Raw genomic sequence first — 22,912 nt, 5'->3', positions numbered from 1 at the left:
TTTGAAAGCAACTGGGGGTGCTGAAGGGCAGGAGGGGGTGTTTGGGGGAAGGTACGTTCATTGAAATGTCTGAAATATACTGTGTTGAGAGAGTGTGTGTCAAGGGAACTGGATGACAAGGAAGTTGAGGTCCAGTTCATGGGGAACTTGTTAGTGGTGAGCCTCTAAGACTTGTTCACAGGGTGTGATATGTGTGAGTTTGGTGGTTGGATTTGTAGCAGTGATTGAGCACATGCCAGAGAGGAGGCTATGGTGAAATTTAGATAATAAATAATAGGTATAAGTTTTAACCAAAAAATTCCACAATAGTATTCGATAGATAAAATTACCAGTGCTTGACTGTTCTTTGGTTGTGAAGTGGAAGAAGGAACAATTCTAATACACATGTTTCTGGTTTATTTGAGATGGTGGATGAATTCAGAAAGGAACAAGACAGTATCAATAACCTGAATAGCACTATCCTTCCTTTGTTCATTGATTTTCTTGAGCAGGCACCAGTAACATCTTCATTGTGAGACTTGTTGTTATTGTTTTTGGCATATCGAATACGCCACGGGGAGCTTGCAAGGTTCTGCTGTGGGGGCAGAATACTCTTGGTAGCTTGCCAGGTTCTCCAAGAGGGACAGAGGAATCAAACACTGGTCAGCTGCATGCAAGGCAAATGCCCTGCCTGCTGTGCTATCACTCCAGCCCCACAACCTGAATATCCACATGAAATAAGAGAAGTGGGACAAGTTTTAGAAAATGAGTCAGTTTTGGATTTGTATGCTTTGAGTGGGTTTTTCGAGATGTCCTCATTTGGGCCTGTTTAGTTGGTTCAGTTTGTGAGTGGAATTTGAATAAAACTATCTGCATATAGGGCACAAATGCAGCTACCTAAGCTCATGAACATACAGAATAGGAAATTATTTACCTCGACACCCTTAAGGCTGGTTCTTTTAAGTAAACTTAAACCAGTGAAAAAGAGAAAACATACCAATATAGTGAATATACTATTTTGGTTGTTTGGGTGCCAAGCCAGCGATGTTCAAGTCTTACAACTGTTCTGTGCTCAGGACTCACTCCTGGTGGGCTCTAGGGACCAAATGGGGTAGTAAGGAACAACCCTGGGGTTGGTCGTGTGCAAGGCAAGTGGCTTACCCGCTTTTTAATCTCTCTGGCCCCAACTTACTATAAGTTTTAAGTGACACAATAGCTTTTATAAGGACATTAAGGGAAAAAGAAACAATTAGGCTGTTTAAAATAGGTTTGAGAATAATTTGCAATTGCTAGGCCAAAGAATATGAGCTAAGTGTATTAAACTAGAAGAATTAGCAAGGTGTATTTGTCCTGATTTCTTTTTTGTGTTTCTTGCTTTGGACATATTATACACACGCACACACATGTACACAAATACACACATATATGTATGTATAATATATATATGTATGTATACACATACATATATATGTGTGTATAATATATATGTATGTATATACATATATATGATTATATATGTATATATATGTATGTATAATATATAATATATATATATAAAGAGAGAGATCATATGGGTACAAAGAGGGAACTTCACAGTTGAGGGTTTTGAGACTAGATTCATGGGAAAGGGATATTTAAAATATAACATATGCCAAAGCTATAGGGAGAGTACAGTGGGTAAGGTGCCTGCCTTGCATGCATCTGAACCAGCTTCAATCCCCAGCACTTTAAATGACCCTCTAAGCCCAACGCCCACCAGAAGTAACCTCTGAGCACTACTGGGTGTGCCTCCCCTGTCAAAAAATATCAATATACCAAAGTACCATGTTTGGCAGCAGCTTGTTCTGTCCAAAAGCATAGGAGAATTTGAGTGCTAACAGAGCATCAATGGTACTTGATTTCTTCACCATTCATCAGACAGAGTCTGTAGCATATTTCTAGGATCAGTGAGTGTCATGTTCTTTTGGAGGCCATCCCTGACCTTTTAATCTGCATTCGGTTCTTCTGCATCACTTTAGATAATGTTATGTTTTCTTTTTATACCTGTGATTATAATAGAAGCTATTTGCTTTTGTTAATTTATTACTATTATCCTATCACATAGTAAATACTCAAAGAGCATTTATTGAATGCATGCATGAAATGATCACAGTGAATACCTGGAAGTAGAGGAGATTGGGGAAAAAAATTAGTGATTATAAATAAGGCTGGGCTGGAGCGATAGCACAGTGGGTAGGGCATTTGCCTTGCATGCAGCCAACATGGCCGGCCCAAGTCCGATTCCTCTGCCCCTCTCGGAGAGCCCGACAAGCTACCGAGAGTATCTCGCCCACACGACAAAGCCTGGCAAGCTACCCGTGACGTATTTAATATGCCAAGCACAGTAACAACAAAGTCTCACGATGGAGACGTTACTGGGCCCGCTCGAGAAAATCAATGAACAACGGGAGGACAGTGATACAGTGATAAATAAGGCAAAATCCAAGGGAATTTTCCCAAAACAGATATGAGCAATAGAGAAAGGGACAGGAAAAGTTGACTAAGAAGGAAAAAGTTAAGTATTGGTATGAGGGAAACCACAATAATGTGAGTCTCAAAGAAACCTGTGGAAAATTGTCAAGAAAAGAATGGTCAGAAGTGTCACATGCTTATAAGAAGGTTGTGTGAACTGACAGAGAAACAATAATCAACTACAATAATAATATGATTATTATTGATTTAGCCTCATCAGCAAGTTTAATGTTAAGATCGATATAAAGAGTTAATAGAAACTTCCAGTCAATATGTTGCAGAAACACCTACCATGTGCAAAACCAAGGAATAGTGGGTAAAATATTACCTTAAAGTTTTGGACAATAAATAAGAATAGTCAAGTAGAAGAAGGGAAATCTCCAGGAATTGGAAGAAAATGGCAACATGAAACCAAAGAAAGCAATATTGGAAGCTAAATGGCCATTAAGCATGCAATAACGGGGGGATGGAGTGATAGTACATAGGGTAGGGTTCTTGCATTGCTTGTGGCTGACCTAGGATAAATCCGCAGCATCCTATATGGTGCCCTGAACCCCGCGAGAGGTAATGTCTGAGCATAAAGCCAGGAATAAGCCTTGAGTATTTCTGGATGTGGCCCCTAAACAAACAGACTAAGAAATAAATAAGAATACAATAACTGGTTATATGCCCTGAAACAATAACTCTCACCCACAATCTTAAATTTCTCTAGTTAGGAGCCAGGATGTCTGGTCCAGGTCATGTTTTGGAAAGAGGACATCTGAGGCCTAGGGTGCAGACAATAGGTACACTAAGATCATAAAGCTTTATAGCCATATATTTGCATTTGTACATAAACTGGGAAATATAAAAATTGACCTGTATAAGGACCAAACATGATGCCTCTCAGTATCTGTATTGCAAACCATAATACCCAAAAGTAGAGAGAGAGTCAAAAGGAAAATGCCTGCCATAAAGACAGGGAGTGGAATGGGGTGGGAGTGGCATCAGGGATACTGAAGATATTGGTGGTGGAAATGTACAGTGGTGGAGGGATGGGGGTCCACGCAGTATAAAATGAAAACTCAATCATAAAATCTTTGTAACTTAAAAAAATGGCCTGTAGTTAGTGAAACCATAGAATACTTACAGAAAGGCAGCACAAAATTGTGGTGATAGATAATTCTACAATCCAGGTTTCATGAGAGACTTCTACAGAATATAATTTTTTGGCTGAAGGTGAGCCTATAGTCAGATTTACAGTGTGAGATGGGGAATAAATAAACCACCACAGGGAGAGTCAGCAGTAACGATAAACAGGGTAATTCATATCCCAGAGAAGTTGCATAATAAGGTAGTATATAAAAGAGACTTTAATATAAGTGTCTTCAAAATATTCAATAGGATAAAGGGTAAAGTAGAATTTCTAAGTTCTAAATAGCACATTGTGAAAAAATAGCAACGTTGTAAGAAAACATAAAATTTAATTTCAAAAATTGTATGCAATCGGAGTTGGATAGCACAGCGGGTAGGGCGTTTGCCTTGCATGCGGCCGACCCGGGTTCAATTCCTCCGTCCCTCTCAGAGAGCCTGGCAAGACATTGAGAGTATTCTGCCCACATGGCAGAGGCTGGCAAGCTCCCCATGGCATATATGATATGATATGCCAAACACAGTAACAACAAGTTTCACAATGGAGACATTACTGGTGCCCGCTCGAGCAAATCGATGAACAACGGGAGACAGTGCTACAGTGCTACAGTATACATAATTACATACATGTGCAGATATGTGCGCATATATGTTATTCATACATATGTGCATCTCTGTATTATATATATATATAATTTTGTTTGTTTCGTTGCTTGGGGGCCACAGTCTGCAGTGCTCACGGGTGACTTCCAGCTCTAAGCCTGGACATCCTCCTAGTGGTGGTCACAGGGAGGTGCCAGGGATCAGACTGGAACTCCTCCATGCATAGTATCCACTCAGCCCATTGAAATATTTCCTGGCCCACATATATTTTTTAATTATTTTTATTTTATTAGAGTACCATGATTTTCAAAGTTATTCTAGTTGAGCTTTAAGCATACAATGATCCAGCACCAATCCCACCACCAGCGTCAACTTCCCACCACCATTGTCCACAGATTTCCAACTCCCCCTCCCCCCCCACCCCCCACCCCGCTAATCGCTCACCCCCAGCCTGTCACCTTGACAGGTACATTTACAAATTTGATTGTTGAGGTTTAGATCTCACCATTTCAGTGTTGACTCTGTGATTTGGATATATAGATATATTCCTCTTCTATACCAGGGATGCACCTTAGTCCCCTTGATTGCTACCCCCTGTTGCTTCCTATGTCTCTTCTTACTTTTCCCCTCAATTTTTCCCTTCTCTGTCCTCATCCCTATACTCTGAGGTCAAAGGTTGATCTAGGAATTCTTCCTTTATTACATTGCATTCCCTGGTCCTGTTATTCTACACGCCACAGATAAGTGAGATCATCCTGTGTTTGCCTTACTTCTTCTGGCTGACTTCACTCAGCATGTCTACCTGTTCCATCCACATCAAAGCAAATTGCGTGATTCCATTGTTCCTTACAGCTGCATAGCATTCCATTGTGTATAGATACAACATCTTCATTCTACATCATCTGTCCTTGTATCCCAGGTTGATTCCATATCTTAGCTGTTAGTGCTACGTGAGCAATAGTAAGCATATGTCATTTTTATAGAATGTTTTTGTTTCCTGGGGAAAATATCCAGAAGTGGAACTACGAGGTTATATGGCAGCTCAATTCTTAGTTTCCTGAGAAACCTCCATACAGTTTTCCATAGGGGTTGATCCAGACAGCATTCCACCAGCAGTCGATGAGAGTTTTTTTCACCACAACCCTGCCAGCACAGATACTTCACAGTATTTTATATAGTCTTAATATTCTTATATGACCTGTACCCAAGAATAGCTGAGATCAGCACCAGGAGGATTACTCCATAACTTAGAGGCCAGCCGGGTATCCTAGAGGAAAGGGCTATTCAGATAGAGAAGGGAGCACCAAATAAAGGATGTTTGGAGGATCCTCCCAGGAGGGGAGATGCATGTCGAAAGTAGACTATGGACTGAACATGTTTGCCACTCAATGCCTCTTTTGCAGACCACAACACCCAAAAGGAGAGAGAGAACACAGGGGATTGCCCTGCCACAGAGACGGGGGGATGGGGGGATGGGGGTGGGAGGGATATTATCCATGGTGGTGGAAAATGGGCACTGGTGGAGGGATGGGTATCTGATCATTGTATAATTGAAACCAAAGCACAAAAAATTGTAAATCTACAACTTTAAAAAAAAATAAAATAAAATAAAGGGGGAAAAAAAAAATAAATAAAATATATGTATCAATGAAACAAAAAATCAAACAATAGACTAAACTTGGGCTGAAGGGATAGCACAGCAGTAGGGCATTTGCCTTGCACGCGGCCAGCCCGGCTGAGCTGGGTTCGATTCCTCAACCCGTCTCGGAGAGCCCAGCAAGTTACCGAGAGTATTTTGCCTGCATGGCAAAGCCTGGCAAGCTACCCGTGATGCATTCAATATGCCAAACACAGGAACAACAAGTCTCACGATGGAGACATAATTGGGCCCACACAAGCAAATTGATGAATAACGGGAGGACTGTGACCGTGAGACTAAACTTGGAGAGGGGATCAGTTAAACTCGGTTCTGCACAGAAAGATGGTGAGATGTAACTAGGGAAAGAACAGAAGAATCATAAAGTAGTGAAGATCTCTAAAGCACGTAACAGAAAGTTGAGATGAATAATAAACAGAGATTTAGAAGGGGCCATTGTTCCTCTCCAAAAGAAAATTGAAATGTGCACCAAAAAATTACTAAGGAGTTATATACAAACATGTATATACATATCAGCACTCAGAGATATACAGAGCATACAGATATACATATGCATACACATATAGCAAGACATAAAACAGCACTGTAGCACTGTCCTCCCATTGTTCATCGGTTTGCTCGAGTGGGCATCAGTGACGTCTCCATTGTGAGACTTGTTGTTACTGTTTTTGGCATATCAAATATGTTATGGATAGCTTGCCAGGATTTGCTGTGTGAGCGGGATACTCTCAGTAGCTTGTCGGGCTCTCCGAGAGGGATGGAGGAATCGAACCTGGGTTGGCTACGGGCAAGGCAAACACCCTAGCCCCTGTGCTATCGCTCCTAATCACTATGAAAAATGTGGAGGGTACAAAGGTTAAGACACTTGCATCCCTCTGAACCTGGTTCAATCCCCAGCACTGCATACGGTTCCCCAAGCACTGACAAGTCTGGTCAATTTCTCACATCTTGCAGGGGAGGAGTATAAACAGATCTTTGAAAAATAAATACACATATCTTAAATAAACCGGAAATACACCAGTTTGGAGATCATTGCCTGGAAAGATGCATAGTAATTATGTGGTTAGGAAGTGGTCACTATAAGCACCAGCTCTCTGACGGTTGATGACACTGCCATTTCCCTGAAAAAGTCTGCAAACACTTCCTAAAGTCAAGAAATCGAGGATGAGTAGAGGCACTACTCCGTGCAGCGGGCAATGTGAACTGACATTCCTCAGGTGTGCAGAGAAACATTATGACTCATACGCAAACCACCACCACCACCATCAACAGGCTCACAGCTGTTGATGTGCCCCCAAAGTAGCAAGACACGCCAAATAGGAAGAGCACCTAGAGGAGCTTTGGGAACAAATTAAGGAAGTTGGAGGCTGCAGATTATAAATAAAGGAGAAAGGCAGCGGTATAGTATCACTGGAGTCTCAGGAAGGGCCAATCCACTGCTCAAAGTGACAGAGAACAAGAACACTGAGCATGGTGACCTGGGAGGAGAGTTTAACAGAGCAGCAAGGCAAAAAGTAAGGACCACTAAGTTATCCATAATGAGGCTGATAGGGGTGTCATCATGTCTCAACTACAAGCAGGGCTTCAATGAACACCCTGTGGCCAGGACCAGGGGAGTACTCCGGGCTCCGGACTCCCTTGCTGGTGCTCTCGGCAGCACCAAGCCTGTGAAGAAATATAACAACATGTAACAAAACCATGGTGAGTTTGTTTACGTGAGTTAAACCTAATAAAACTGCTATTAAAAGAAATAAACACGCACTAAAACATGCACTAAATGATGAATAAGAAGTGAGGAAGTAGAAACTGCTGACAGACCATTGATTTTCAAGAATCTTGGCTAGAAAGGTAGGAAAAACTGAAGAGGAGCTGAATGAAAAATGAGCTTTCATGACATAGCAATGCATGCAATCTGTAGAGCAGAGCTCATATAGAAACCTTATGTCTACATGTAAACTCCTCCAGAGTATAAAATGAAAGGTGGTTTTTAAACTGAGGGGTTTGAGTCCAGTTTGAAGCTGTCTCAGCCTCATGTTTGGTACTGTAAAATATTGCCATCAGAGGCATTCTTCTGTAGTATTGTCACCTCCATAAAATTCCTGCTAGAATGAGCCAATTCTCCCAAAGGGGTGAAGGGAACATATTAGTGTTCACAAGTCTAACACCCAGAAGATACTCTGATTAACTATCTTACTGGAAAGCATTTCCCATTCAGGAACAAATGATTTGAAAGAAGGAGAACAGTTAGGACGAGCTGGAACCTAAAGTCTTAGCTGAAAGAACAGGTTCCTGTAGGTCCTCATAATGATGGTGAGCACTGGGGCTGAGGTACTGGCTTTAGAGCATTGCTTGAGTGAAGCACGACATGTACACACACACACACGGTCACACAGGCACTAACACATTTATACAAATACTTTATAGTTTCTGTTCCTCATATAATGAAATAGAGCAATGCTATTTCCTTTCACAGTTTTTTATTTTCAGACCATAGGATACCAATAGTCTCACAATAAAAATAGAAAATGTTGTTAGAGGCAGGAAAAGTTGGAAATTTTTAAAATGTCTTTTCAGTTTATTCAAATACCAACCAAATCCTAGTTGCTCCTCTTCAATAGGAATATTAAAATCTACATGGAGGAATTGCTAGGATTATCTGGCTTGAACAGTCATTTCCCCATGATCTTTAATTCATTTGTGAGCTTAAATTTTTATCACCATAATAAAATCATTTAATAACTGCCCACATGCAAATCTCAAGTCTCCAAGCTCACCTCAGCTATCGCAAGAGGCGAATGCCTGACTCACTGTGGTATTCGTGCCAATTTAATTTCCATTTTGATTGGCATCTTCCCAAAGGGATTACTTCTACTAAACCCTCTGCTGATGGCAGTTGTAAATCGATAAACTACTGTATACTTGAACATCCCATTGACAATATGTGTGGAACATCATCAGTAGGAAAAGGAAGACAGTCAGTTACAAGCAAGAATTAAACAACTTGCAAATGTTCATCAAACTATCCACATAGGACCTACGAGTTAGCACAAAGGGCTTAGCACTTGCTAAGCTTGCAGGAAGCCTGGGCTTGATCCCTGAAACCACAATGTCCCTGAGCACTCTGCCTGGAGCATCTGTGAAGCACTGAGCTGGGAATAGCCCTTGTGAACCACTGGAAGTGCCCCCAAACCAAAACCAAACCAAACAAAATATCCACAGAGCACTCTGTACTTTTCTGCATCCCAGAATGCCTTATGACCTTATCAGTAATCAATATTTCACAGAAAGTACATTCCTGGATAATCATTATGAGATGAGATCTACTTGTTGCCAACTTATTCAAAGTATAAGGAAATAGGAATCCAAGATTTGTGCGTTCTCTCAGCTAAGGGGAAGTAATATGTCCAAGTAAGAAAAGCTAGTACCAGTAGGTGGGTAAGAGTCTTGTTTTACCCAATTTCATTACCCAGTTGCCTGACTCCTAATCCTCCAATATTCATCTTCAGTGAGGTTTGTTCCTGAAGTCAAATACAAGTCTGACCTTCCTCCTCACTGAAGAAGTAGTCCCTTCTTTAGGGCACCACCACTACTTTGGACATTGAGACTATTCTCAGTGTGCTACTTACATTTATCTGGTAGCTCTTTTATTTACTCCTCATTACCCTCTGAGACCAGAGGAAGTCACTGGAGAGAGAGGAGAAGAGCTTTAGAACAAGGTATATGAGATCAGAATGCATAGATTTCAATCTTGATTCTACCACCTCCTACCCGAACGACATCGTTTAACTTCTCTTTACCTTGGCTTATTCATCAAGACAGAATACTCCAGTTATTATAAGTATTAATAAGTTAATAAGGATAAAGTTCTTAAACCAATACTGAGATCTCATTGATCTAGTTAGCGCTCAAGACAGAAAATATAGGTATAAATTCCTTTGCACCCTTCACTGTATTATTCAATACTAAACAAATAGCTGTCAGTAAATTTTGGATGAATGAATGAATGAAGAGACTGCCAAACAATTTGTGCCAGGACAAATGCATTTAACTGTTGTGCCTCAGATCTCGTCTCTAAAATGAGATTGTTAATTGAGCATCAAGGCGCCTGTTATGAAATCAGGTTCTATAATTACTTGAGGTCTTCAGTGGTTGCAGGAGAAATTACTGAATAATTTCATTTTGTTGATTATACTTTTTGCTGTTTGTCAGATTGGAGACATTAGAGCCAATTTGTTTGAATGGCTACTTGAGAAGCCGGTGACTGCAAACTGATAGCCTAAAACTTCAGGCCATAAATGTGAATACATTCGGTGTAATAGTTCCCCTCCCTTTGGGCTAACTCAAGTATTTATTGAGTGTTATCACTATTTGAAAGTCTAATTTGGGAAACAAAGAGGAAAAGCAGAACAGAGATTAAAACACTTACTAGGGCCTCTGCAGAGTTCTTAGATGAACCATGGGCCTCTCCTTCACCCCCTCCTCAGAAGCTGTGGGATGCTTTTTCCTCCAAATTCCGTAGGTTCTTCTGCTCAAATCTTGGTTGATGTCTGAAAAGAGATGTGTTAAGACTCTTAATCCTGGGGGAATACTGAATCATTTTCCCATTACTCTCTACTCTTTTGAAAAATGGAAACTCTTGATTGGAAAATGGTGGAAAGTGCCACCGGCAAATGGGAAATCAATTCAGAGTTCCTTATGCTGGTGTCTAAGCCCGCCCCCATATGCTAAGTAATGATGAACCTTAGATCATTTACAAGCACTGCATTCCTTGCTCCAATCCAGAATTTAATTCACCTTCCTCCAGAAATCCTATTTCCTGAAGCAGCTTAAATCCAGAAAAATCACTGATTGTCTGCTTTGCTTCAGATCTTCTATCGTTTTTTTTTCCTCCAGCTTTTCATTTAGATTACTTAGTTCACTGGGCAAGAAACAAACCTGTGTTACAGATCTTTTGCCTCTGAGTCTTGCTCATTCTCCGACTGCCATAAATATTTCATCAGAGAAACACCTCATCTTTGTTTGTTAGCCACTAGTCAGTTTATAAAATAGCAACTGTTCCTTCAGGATTTTCAAATATTGTAGACTAAAACAGAACGGAATTCACTTAGAAAAGCTGGTATTTTAGTTGTGGTTGGCTCGAGATGCCCTATCACCTCCTGAGATGGCCCATGTGACTAGGAATAAATTACTTTGGAGCCAGGAAATTGTACAACCACTGGGGTTTGATCTTTGATCCCAAAGGGCTTCCCCAATTTCTCTGTGCCTCCAAGGCCTGGAGGCCCCCAAGTACCCCCAAATATCTGAGCAGCACTGCATCCCAAGGCCCTAGCACCGATTCACTGGTCTGGTTGGCTGATTATTGCCAGAAGTGACTCTGGGCTCCTCTTGGCACTACTTAGGACTCCCTCCACCCAAAAAGAAGCTAATTGTATCTACAAAATTTTCTCCACATGAATTTTTCCTTATTCCACCATGTGACTCCCATCACATACATAACCAATTTAAACATGATTCCAAAAGAAAAGGCACTAGAAAGGATGTCTTCTTGTTCATAAATACCCCTGTTGGGTTTTGTTTCATGTATGTTTAGGTAATAGTGTAGTTTTGATTTTTTTTTTTTGCTTATTGGGTAACACCCAATTTTTTTTTTTTTGCTTATTGGGTAACTTCCTGGCTTTGCACTCAGGAATTACTCCTAGCGGTGCTTGGAGAACCATATGGGATGCCGGGGATCAAACTCAGGTCAGTCGCATGCAAGGCAAACACCTTGCCCGCTGTACTATCACTCCGGCTCCAATAGTGTAGTTTTATGCCCCATGAGAGCCAATGGGGGGAATTGGCCCCATACCCAGTTATCTGAGCATGAGCTCTCCTAGAGAAGAATCAACAGTCAACTCTGGTATGTAACAGACCTCGCTGAAAAGGATATTTTCCTTGTATAAAAATTAGTCTGGAAAATTGATGCTTATGCTCATTTCCCTATGTCCTCTCCTTATGATCAAGAGCCACCTCCACTTCAAGTTCTCTTGATTAAATAACCAAGCAGGTAATCAGGGGCTTCGAACTCCTGATGTTGAAGCTGCAATGGCTAATTAAATGGCAAAGAACTGAATTCATTGATATGATTAATATCATCAGTGTGTGTTATGGTTTTAATGTTCATAAATTATGACTGAACAATGAAATTTTTATGTGAGCGAGAGTTTTTTTTTTCTCTGTAAGGATCAGAATTAATCAATGTGTTCCCAATTGATTTTAGATATAAACCAGAGGTAGCTTCAATAAATCCTATTGCTTAAGCATTTACAGATTAATCTCAAAGAGAAGACACGATGAAGACCAACTTACATCATAGTGCAATGCAACCCTGCCTAGGATTCCCTTGCTTTCTATTCTGAACGCAAATCCAGAGAACCGATCAATTTCTTAAAAATTGGTTCTGGAGACCTTTGTTGCTGAAGCATAATTTCCCCAAACAATCTTACTAGGAAGGGCTATTTGCTACCTAATAAATGTGTCAAGTTATGTTACCAAATACAGTAGTCACTCTTTCTATCTCTGGAATTCCACTGTGACACCAAGAAGACTTCATTCAATTGCATTTTTTTTTTTGCGGCTTGGACTTAAGGGGTAAGAGCCTTCTCTAATGGCTTTTCTCTAATCTTGTCATTAGTATTTCTATCCAGTCATTTCTCAGGGCTTTTGGACATAATCAGGTAGACATCAAAAGGTGTCCCTGTCTCTGGTCTGTGTCATCTGCTGCCTGACTCGGTGAACTGCATGACCCCAGTGTTGCTTGACCTTGGTGCACTTGAACATGCCTCTTTTCCCCCCTTTGAGCCAAACTTCAGTCCTTGGCCTAAAAACCGTTCACTCCTATGTTTTGATGGACTTTCAGCAGAGATTAAGAGCCAACTGGCAAGTGGCTGTGATTATGTTTATCTTCATGAGGGAAGGGTGTTTGAAATCGCTCATTTGCAGTCTCAGAAAGACAGCCAACTCCTTCCTGCTGAAAAGATAGTGAGGCTGCTCCTGATTAGGCTGTCTAAATTCTCTCATTTTTACTCATCACAGGCACATCTGTTTGGCTTTCTGTCTTTCTCCTTGGAGATGCCTCTTGAGAGCAGGTCCCCTTAGCTTCTCCACGGCTCATCTGAGGTCTGCCAAAAGAGATTGGCACAGAATGTTCAGCATTCTATGCTCTGATAACCCACATAACTCTGAAAAGAATGCTAAAACCTGGTTCTCAAGTGTACCCATGGGGAATGGCACCAGGGGGACTTTCGTAGTTTTCGTGGGAGTCCAATTTAGAGACTATGTTCGAGAGGGGGGTGAGAATGGAAAAGGAAGGAGGAAAAGTATGAGGAGGGAAAGATAAATCTAGGAGGAATAGCAGTGTATGCAAAAATATACGAAAGGTTAGCTCCCAGTGCCGAAAAGAGTTTTGAGGAGCAACTTATCCAGAGTTTTACAAATGTTTAGTTTTTAACAAACTGTCATAACAGTTTGTAATAAAAGAAAAACCTACAATAAGCCGAAGGATATAAAATAGATGCGAGCAAAAGTACAGTGATTGAAACATTGATGAGGGAACTTACATCACCTCCAGGTACTCTAGGGCTCCAAGAATACAATAGGAAAGAATTGTGAATCATATCAAAAAGATTTGTTTTGCTGTGTTTTAAGAATTGAAGCTCCATATTGCTATAACATTATATAAGTTTCAGGTGTGAATCATAGGAAATTAACCTGTATATGGACTGCATTAAGTTAACCATGAAAGGTCTGATTCTATCCTTCTCCTTACAGTCGTCCCTTTTATCCTAATTTACACATGCCCCATTCTCCCCTGTCCTGCTAGTAACCACTAATAAATCTTAGAGTCCAAAAGTTAGTTTACATTTCACTTAATTTATCTATTTATTTTCTCTATATGCCATACATGAATGAGATCATATGTTCTTTTTCTGGCTTCTTTCACCAAGTATTATACCTTCTAGGTTCATTCATGTTCTTACAAGTGGCAGGATTTCTTTCTTATCGCCAAAGGATAATCTATTGAGTACATATACAACATCTTCTTTATCCTTTCTTGAGTTTATGGGCACTTACATTATTTCCATATCATTGTAAATAATGCTTCACAGGGCATGGGCTACGATATGTCTTTGATGTAGTGATTCTGTGTCCTGATGATATATATGAGAACACTGAAAATGACAGATCATGTGCTAGTTCTATTTTTAATGTCTTGAAGAATGTCTATAATTCTTTTCATAATGGCGCACTGGTATACATTCCCATCAACAAAGTTTCGAAAAGATTATTTTAAAGGAGGAGTGGAAACTGGAACTCCATTGGAGAAATTATGTGGCCAATGCCATACAACCAGTTATTGATCAAGACAGGATAAAAATGTATTTGTACTGTTATCCAATCTAGAACTCTCTCAGATGAAGAGAAAGGCTGTAAGAATGACTTCCTATATTAACATGATCAAGGAGGGTATATGGTCAAGAGCAAAATAGTAGGGAGGAGAGGTCTGATAAACTGGACTTATCCCCACAAACAAGAGTTGGGAGCTCTGGGATTAAGCAGGGAGTGTTAAAACGCTAAGAATCCAGGGACCAGAGCAAAAATACAGTGGATTAGGGAGTTGCCTTGCATACAGCTGACCCAGATTTTATCCCCAGTAGCACATATGGTCCCCTGAACACTGCTAGGATTGATCCCTGAATGCAGAGTCAGGGGTAGGCCCTGGGCACTGCTGCGTGTGGCCCCACAAAGAAAAAATAAAAAATACTATTGGGACCAAGTAAATATTCCAAATGGTAGAGCACATGCCTATAATGTGCAGAGCCATGAATTCACTCCCTAGCACTACAAAGGGCCCTCAAGCACCACCTACTGAATCCCAGGTACTTCTGAGGCTAAGCATCTCTAGTAATTTCCCTGCTTCCCCTCCTCCAAGCCCCTTTTATTCTTTTCTTTTTGGCTTTTTTGGCTACACCTGGTGATGCACAGGGGTTACTCCTGACTCTGCACTCAGGAATTACTCTTGGCTGTGCTCAGGGGACCATATGCAATGCTGGGAACCGAATCCGGGTCGACTGCATGCAAGGCAAACACCCTACCCCCTGTGCTACTGCTCCAGCTCCTCTTTTATTATTAAATTAAAACTGAATGTGGAGGGGAGTCAGGAAGTTCCATAACAAGGGTGCAATGTGTAATAGCAGTGATAGAGCAAGACAGGAGATCAGGAGCATTTTGGAAATCATTGGCATGGTAATTTCTTCCTTCCATTGAAGTGCAATACTACTACTGGCCTAGGGTGGCAGTAAAGCAGAAAAGGCAGTTCCCTGGGGTGGGCTGTAATTCTTTCCCTATGTCTTCCTTCCTAAGTTTGAGCGTTGTTCTCCTTTGAGGACTTGAGAATTATATTTAGACACTTCTCTGCTTTGAGCAGATGGGTGTTGGGGGGAGCAGTCAACAAAACTTGAGGGGCCATGTGGTGCTGGGGATGAAACCTAGGGCTTCAACATAAAATACATGAACTCCAGCTATTTGTACCATCTTCCCATCCACTCTTCTTTGCAAATTTGAAGCACTGAGAGTTAGGAAAGGATGAATTGATTACACAATATGATTTGGAGCCAAAGTCACATTGCTTTCCTCCACTTTTCCCTGGATGCCCTCAGTCACATCACAGGCAGACTCTTAATGGAGCAGAGAAAAGAATGCATGTGATCTATAGACAGAGAGATCACATAGAGACCCTAATCTCTTATCTCATCAGTCACACTCTATTGGCGTCCTATGCCATATCCTTGTCCATGGAGATAGAAAAGTAAAGGGGTAATATTCAAAAGTAGAAGTACACTTTGTGGGCTGACAGTCATGTGTCAAAAGAGGAAAACCCATTTATCAGCCTTAATTCCATGAGTTTATAGCACAGCATTTCAATCCCTTAATGAATTTGTTTACTCGTGTATTTTGGTTTGGGGCCACACCCGACTCTACTCAGGACTTACTACTGTCTCTGTGATTAGGCATCACTCCTGGTGGGACTCAGAAGACCATATATGATGGCAGGGATCGAACGAGGGTTAGCCACAAACGGGATGATACTTACTTGATATTCTATCTCTCTGGCCTCTCTTAATTAAATTTTTTAAGCTGAGAGTAATGAATGGGGATTAGTAACAGATTTCTGATGCTATTTCCCTCCTGTGTGTGTTTCTAAAGTATCCAGAGTGTTTTCTCTCTAATACCCAACCTCCCAGTGGCTGCAAACATAATCCTGCAGGTTTCCTGAAAATACCTGGTGAATGGTGATGAGACACACACTGCTTTCTTAGTGGAAGTAAAGAAAAAGAAAGGAAAAAAGTTGGAGTGGGGGAGAAGTAAGCAAAAATGATGGAAAGGGAAATCAGTAGAGAGAGCGAGAAAGCCATCCACATGTTCTTCATGACACCCCCGACTCCACCTTGTTCTCCCCACATTCTATCCCTTTTCTGGAGCAGCACTTCTTTTTTTCTGCTTTTTCAATGCCTATTGGGGTTCAGGATCCCAAGAGAGAAGCAAGAGCAAAGAAAATAAGTCTCCTGAGGGTTGGAATTCAACAGCAGGTAAAAACAGGTAGGGTGGTTGGGAACCTCTTAACCGCCTATCTGATACCCCAATATCTGGCCCTGCTAAGACTGTAGTGAGAGTATTTCTCTTCAAGTGACCTAGTACCCAAAGCAAAGATACTGGGCTGAGAAATATCCTCCAACTCTTTAGAATCCATATAAATCAGCCAGTGGTCCACTATGTCCAGCTGTTATTAAGCATCAGCTCTGTAACAGGCATTGTACCTGGAGACAGGAATATAGTGGGGAATGAGATCCAATCTTAATTTCAATGCATTTGAACTTCAGTGGGAACAGAGTAGGGTTTTCCCCAAGGAAGAGAAGGTCAAAGAACTGGCTAAGTCGTTCACTTGCAATGCTAAACCTCTTTTCTACCTGTAAGACTTTTATGTAGGGGGAAGAGTACAAGGAACTAGACTATTTGGCATCAATGTCCTATAAAGATCTGCCTCAGCCTCTGCATCCTTTCCTGCATCCTGCCTTTGCAGACACCTAGTAGTGTTTGGGACATGCTTGAACAAGAGACACTTGTAAAAAGTGAGAAGAAAGCAGGCAGCTGCTCCCCAGGGGTGAAATGAAATGGGCAGAAGGCTTATCCGGGTCCAGTAGACTATGAAGTCTGAACATGTTTCCTAGTTGGAAGTTCAGGCCAGAAAAGGAGGGCCGGAGGCTGAGCATTTCCTTGTCCACCTACAGCAGCTCAATAAAGGTCTTGAAGGATGAGGGAAGAGGTTCAGGAAAGAGAATGTAGCAGCCCCGGAGGTCCTACTATTAAGGGCTTCCTTTTTGGCATCAGAAATGAAGTCAAACAGTAAAGCAATGATGTCTGGTTTTACTCCTCTCTTCTGCATTCTTCTTTACAACAACAACAACAACAACAACCAAAAACCACAAAAAAGTTTTTATTGATTGAGGGGCTGTGATTTACAATCCTGTGAACAATGGTTTAGGTGCACATACTCCCCACACCAGTGTGCCCCCATTTCGCAGAGTTCTTGAACTTAAACAACATCCCTTCCAGTCCTGCAAATGAAGAGGTGAAGAAACAGGGAAGGGAGAGATGGCAGCAGAACAGTCAGACTGGATTTCTGAGTCGGAGGGAGGGCCTGAGCTTGGAGAGCAGAGAGACAACAGAAAAGAGAAAAGAGAGGAAAAAAAAGGAAATTAGGAGACTGGAGTCTGGCCAGACAAGAGAGGCTCTGCTATGCGTTTCCCCAGCACTGACTATGTATGGTACACGACGCCAGCTTTCTGCTGGGAGCCGGCAGGGAATGAGGGGGCGCAGAGGGAAAACGGGGTTCAGACGGCACACGTTGGCCTGAAATGAAAAGTCAGCAAAAACCGCTGGGTGGCAGCGTGGTGTGCGGGCGCAGCTCTGCAGTGGCGGCTCAGGCGCGGGGGCTGAAGCCATCTGGGGAGCCCTGGCCGCCTTCCAGCAAGGCTACAAGTGTACCTGGGGGCCGTCCTCCAGCGGGGGGCGGAGGGGCGGAGATGTGCCGGGTTGGGGGTCATGGTGAGTCCCAGACGAGGACAGGGGCTGACCAACTTCTCAAGGTCTCCAACCCCAGCCTCCTCCGACCCACTCAGACTTACCACCCAGGAAACACCCCAGCCGCCACTCCCCCGTCTCCTCCAAGGCTTCTACCTCCTCCCTGAGCCTCCCCCGTCACTTTCCTCCCCGAGCTCCGGTTGGGAACGGGAGGGGGCGCGATCTGGGGGGGCGGGCGGGGAGGGGACGGGGCTGGGACGTGCCGGAGCCCCTACAGGTGTTCAGCCCTCGCGGGCCAGCCCCGGACTGTGGGGTAGGGGTGCGGCGGGGGCGGGGGGCGGCCGGGCGCCAGCGGGCCGGGCTCCGGGAGGGAGGGGCCGTGGCGGCGGAGGGAGGGGGCCCCCCAGGGAGGCCGTCGCGCTCTTCCGGAGGGTGCCGGCGGCGACAGCATTCGGCTGCCGAGACAGTGCCTCGCCGGGAGCCGCCGCCGCTGCCGCCGCGATGACGCCAGGCCGTTACCTGTTCGAGCCCCGTCGGAAGGCCGGTCGAGGCCAACTTTTCCACACCGCCGGGCCGAGAAGTTGCCGGGACTAGTAGGGGGGGTCTCGGGGGGGGGGCCCCGGGGGCGAGGGCGGACTCCCCCACCCCACCCCTGACACCTAGCGCGGCCGCCTCCCCTCCTCCCCGCGCCCGCCCTCGCCCGGCCTCCCGCCCGCCGGCGCCCGCGCGCGCCCCCCCCCCTCCCGCGCCGCCCGCCCCCCTCCGCGGCTCCTCCGGGGCGGGGGCCCCGCCGAAGTCCGACCCGCGCCGCCCGGACGCGCACAGTGTCCTCAGGGCGCCGGGGCCGAGCGCACGCAGCCGCGCAGTTCTGCCGTCGCCGCATCTAGCCCGCTCGCCGCCTCCGGGCCCCGGCACGGCCGGCGTCGGCTCGGACCCCGCGGCCCGCGGGGGTCTCTGATCGTCCGCGCGGCCGCCCGACGCCCCCCTCGCCCCTCCATCTCCCGATCGCGGGGCACACGCCCGCCGACCCCCCTCCGCCGCCGAGCCCTTAGCGCGCGGCCGCCCCCGGAGACGCCGGCGAGCGGCGGCGGCGGCCGAGCGGGAGGAGGAGCCGCGGCCCGCGCGGGGCGGCCGGAGCAGTGGTGGTGCTGGTGGGCGTCGTGGCCATGGCGGCGGCGATCGCCAGCTCGCTCATCCGTCAGAAGCGCCAAGCCCGCGAGCGCGAGAAATCCAACGCCTGCAAGTGTGTCAGCAGCCCGAGCAAGGGGAAGACCAGCTGCGACAAAAACAAGTTAAACGTCTTTTCCCGGGTCAAACTCTTCGGCTCCAAGAAGAGACGCCGGAGGAGACCAGGTTGGAAGGGGCGGCGGGAGTGGGAATTTGGGGGGTTGGGGGGAGCTGGGTGCTGTGGAGTGCGGTGGGCTGCCTCGCCCCTCTCTCACTTTGCCGGGCTTCGAGGGGGCTATGGGGCGTGCAGTGGCGCTGAGGGGAGTTCGCCGCCGGTCCCCCCCTCCAAACCCCAGGGCTCGGCCGCGGTCACCAAGCCGGGGTGCGTGCTTGGGGAACGGTGGCTCCCTTCTAACACGAGCCGGCTTGCTGCAGTGCAACAGCCGTGGGACAGGCGCAGAGCCTGGGGGACCCCCGTACCCCAGTCCCGGGGGTGCGAACTCTGCATCGGACGGGCCACATGTGCGTGTGCGTTCCAGGATGGCATGACCCGGGCATGGTCATCGCGTGTGCGGTTGTGGAAATTGTGTGCGTGGAGCTGGACCGACGCCACTAACATACCCCTCCCCTGCCGACCCCTCACCTCCCGGGAAACGCGGGGAATCCCTTCGTCGCCTGGATCCTCGGCGTTTCCGACCCTTCCCTGGAGGCTGGCGTCCCCCAGGGGAAGTGGGCTTCCGCTCTCTAGGCATTTTGTGTCTCTGATCACTTTTGGAAAGCTTTCCCGGACAGACTTGGGGTGCAGCTTCGAAATATTTGCTGGAGGGGCTAAGTGGAGCCGAAGCACCGTGTGGCAAGGAGCTTAGTGATGCGTTCTGACTAGTCAAACTGTAATTCCCTACAAGTAACATGAAATACTCGAGAGAATCCAAAGTCCTGGCCAGATCGTAGGTTCTTTTGCCTCCTGATCAGAGTAGCGGGATATTCCGACGCCGGGGGAAATTCTCTCTGCGCTGGGTGTCAGGTTGCGTCAAGCGAGCTCTTCAGGCAAACAGGCAGCGGGTTTAGCCGTTCAAAACCAAATTCATCCTTCGTGCTCCTTTCTTACCTTGGACTAAGTAAATGTTACCGAATTTCAGACTTGTTTACCCTTCTGTTATTTCTCTCTGGATGGGTTCTACCCTCTCTGGAATGGAACGCAGATATTCATTTTCGCTTTGCACCAAGTTTTCGAGGCATTAGCTGTAAATTAGACTGGCTTTACAAGGGGGGTTAGCAAAGCATGATTATGTAGCCCGAGTAATCACATACATACTATTTCGGTGCAGGTGTCTGTATTCAGTGAGAGCAAAATTTGGATAACACGGCTGTTATTGATAATTGAGTAGTTTATTAATCTGTGGTGATTCATAATTGAAAATGATTTTCATTTTTGAATACACATTTTGCATAATATATTTATGTGATTAAACTTGAAAATAAATATGAACTAATTTTCTTTCCTCTCCACTAACAAAAGACCTTGGCTGTTTCACCAATTTATTTCCAGAAGATAATTAATGAGTGTCTGGTAATGGTTGTTTTATTCTCCCCCTCCCCTTTTTCAATCACTTCTCACATTGCTAAATATAAATCCTTTGATCCAGATTATATGCATTTTCAAGCTTCTTAGGACGTTGGGGCTATTTAATCAAATTGAGGTAATTCTGAAGGAAATTTCTGACAGTGAGTTTCATGACCCTTGGTCCAGAACACTGAAATGGACACTGAATCTATCCATTTCCTTTCACATGAAAAGTGGCACACTGTTAAAAGGTAGAATATGCCATTTGCCAACCCAGTTTGAATGTTCAATGAGAGAGAGAGAGAGAGAGAGAGAGAGAGAGAGAGAACCACTCTGTATGCCAAACCACACTACCAAAAACTGTTGATTTCTGTGCGAGGCTTTAGGGCTTTACCCATGTTCCTAGGTAGAAATCAAGCGGATTCTTTTTTCTCGTTTGGAGATTGCTTCGGCAACTCAGAATTTTATTTTCTCTTTTCCAGGATGTCTTCAGAGGTGGAGTTTGACATTTTACACTAAAATTTGCAAATGAAATTAGGATTTTGAATTCCTTAGTTTTTGCAACTCCATGTAAAAACTTCTCAAGTGATTAAAATCATCTTCTCGTTGCAGAACCTCAGCTTAAGGGTATAGTTACCAAACTATACAGCCGACAAGGCTACCACTTGCAGCTGCAGGCAGATGGAACCATTGATGGAACAAAAGATGAGGACAGCACATACAGTAAGTAACTGCAAAATAAATAGTCTCTTCCGGCTTATAGTTGACACTGTGTTGTTGTTTTTTGCTGTTTTCTTTCCTTTTATAAACAATCCTTGCTATGATTCCTGCAAACGAATTTAAAATGTACTCACGATATACAATCCTGTTTAGCCCGGTTAACCTGGAAGAAGTTGAACATGACGACATGGCAAATACTGACCTAATCAATGATGTTCACACTGTTTGAGGCACAATCAAAATGTCATTCCATAGTAAACTTGTTAGATTTTTATGATCATCCGTTGATTGTATTACTCCTGCCTCCTCTTGAGAATTGACTGTTCCACACACTAATCCTGAAATAGCACATTATCTCTACTCCCAAGAGCCCACCTCAGCCCAAGAGTGAGGAGTGGTTTCATGTCACGAAGATTCACCTTTTCAGCCTTTCTCTCTGAACCCCCACCTCCACACACACTGGTAACTCTGAGACTAACTGGGATTTGAACATTGAAATAACCTCCATGGGTGGATAACGAGATTTCTTCTTAGTGCTTTATTTTAACCATAGTTTAAGTAAGGACTAAATTGGAGACCTTAATGGTGAACTAAAATGGCAAATCAAAATTAAATCAGTTTTACTGGTGATAATTGAAATTAGGTGATTTGAAGATATTGCATAACCTCTTCTTATCTACGTTTTATTTGCAGTAACAGTAATAGTAGTAGTACCGTGATGAGGTACTCAGCTTGCACAGGTACCACCTGGGTTTGATCCCCAACATCACATATGGTCCCCTAAGCTCCATCAGGAGTGATCCCTGAGCGCCACGCCAGGCGTAAGCCCTGAATACTGCTGGGTATACCTTCTGCCCCAAATAAATGCAAACAAGCTCAAAAGTAGTGAAGCCCTCTCCTCACTGATAATTATTATTTTGTAATATACAGATTTCTGAAGTTCTGTTTTTAGTCTCTGCTACAGAGACTAAAAACACCTACAAAGAATCCACGCCCTATTTTTTTCTGATTTTGATCTTATTTTCCTCAGAATGTAAGAATTTCCCAGAAATATCATCATTGTTACCTAAGAAAACAGCCAAGGCAAGCCATTTTGAATGTCTTCTTAGGCTTTCAAAGAGATGCTTGGCTAGCGACAGCAAAGCTATAGACAAGAGTCCCCCTGTTAAGTGTGAAATACTTAATTCCCTTAGAGAATGCTACTTGGGTTGACCTCAAGAGAAAGTCACCTTTAGTTACCCTTGAAGAAAGCTCTGTTGGTTCCTAGGATGAGACGCCATATCAAATGGTGCTTTACACTTTTACACAGTGCTATTGCTGTTGTGATATTAACATTCTACAGAACATCCAGGATGTTCTTTTATGTGTACTCTTCTATTTGAAGGCATTAGTCAAGTGTAAACAGAGAGTTTACTGTAATCATATAACAGACATTGGTACATGATGATCAGCAATAAAAC

At 44.0% G+C, this 22,912-nt stretch overlaps 1 protein-coding gene across 2 annotated transcripts in view; it reads left to right on the top strand.

Annotated features, from left to right (window-relative positions):
* FGF13 (fibroblast growth factor 13) overlaps positions 1 to 22,912 on the top strand; it is a 612,089-nt gene that overhangs the window by 511,410 nt on the left and 77,767 nt on the right. Inside the window, exons 1-2 of one of the 2 annotated variants that reach the window (XM_056130212.1) lie at positions 19,012 to 19,354; positions 21,345 to 21,455. In XM_056130212.1, the coding sequence (XP_055986187.1) occupies positions 19,168 to 19,354; positions 21,345 to 21,455 (298 nt within the window). In that variant the 5' untranslated portion in view covers positions 19,012 to 19,167. Of the gene's footprint in view, positions 1 to 19,011; positions 19,355 to 21,344; positions 21,456 to 22,912 lie in introns of those variants that run through there. The other variant, XM_056130211.1, reaches the window with a different exon arrangement.

This window comes from Sorex fumeus, unplaced genomic scaffold (genome assembly GCF_029834395.1).
Source record: "Sorex fumeus unplaced genomic scaffold, SorFum_2.1 ptg000075l, whole genome shotgun sequence".
NCBI lineage: Eukaryota > Metazoa > Chordata > Mammalia > Eulipotyphla > Soricidae > Sorex > Sorex fumeus.
The sequence above is the reverse complement of the archived record's forward strand: the minus strand, read 5'-3'. Positions and strand labels throughout refer to the sequence as shown.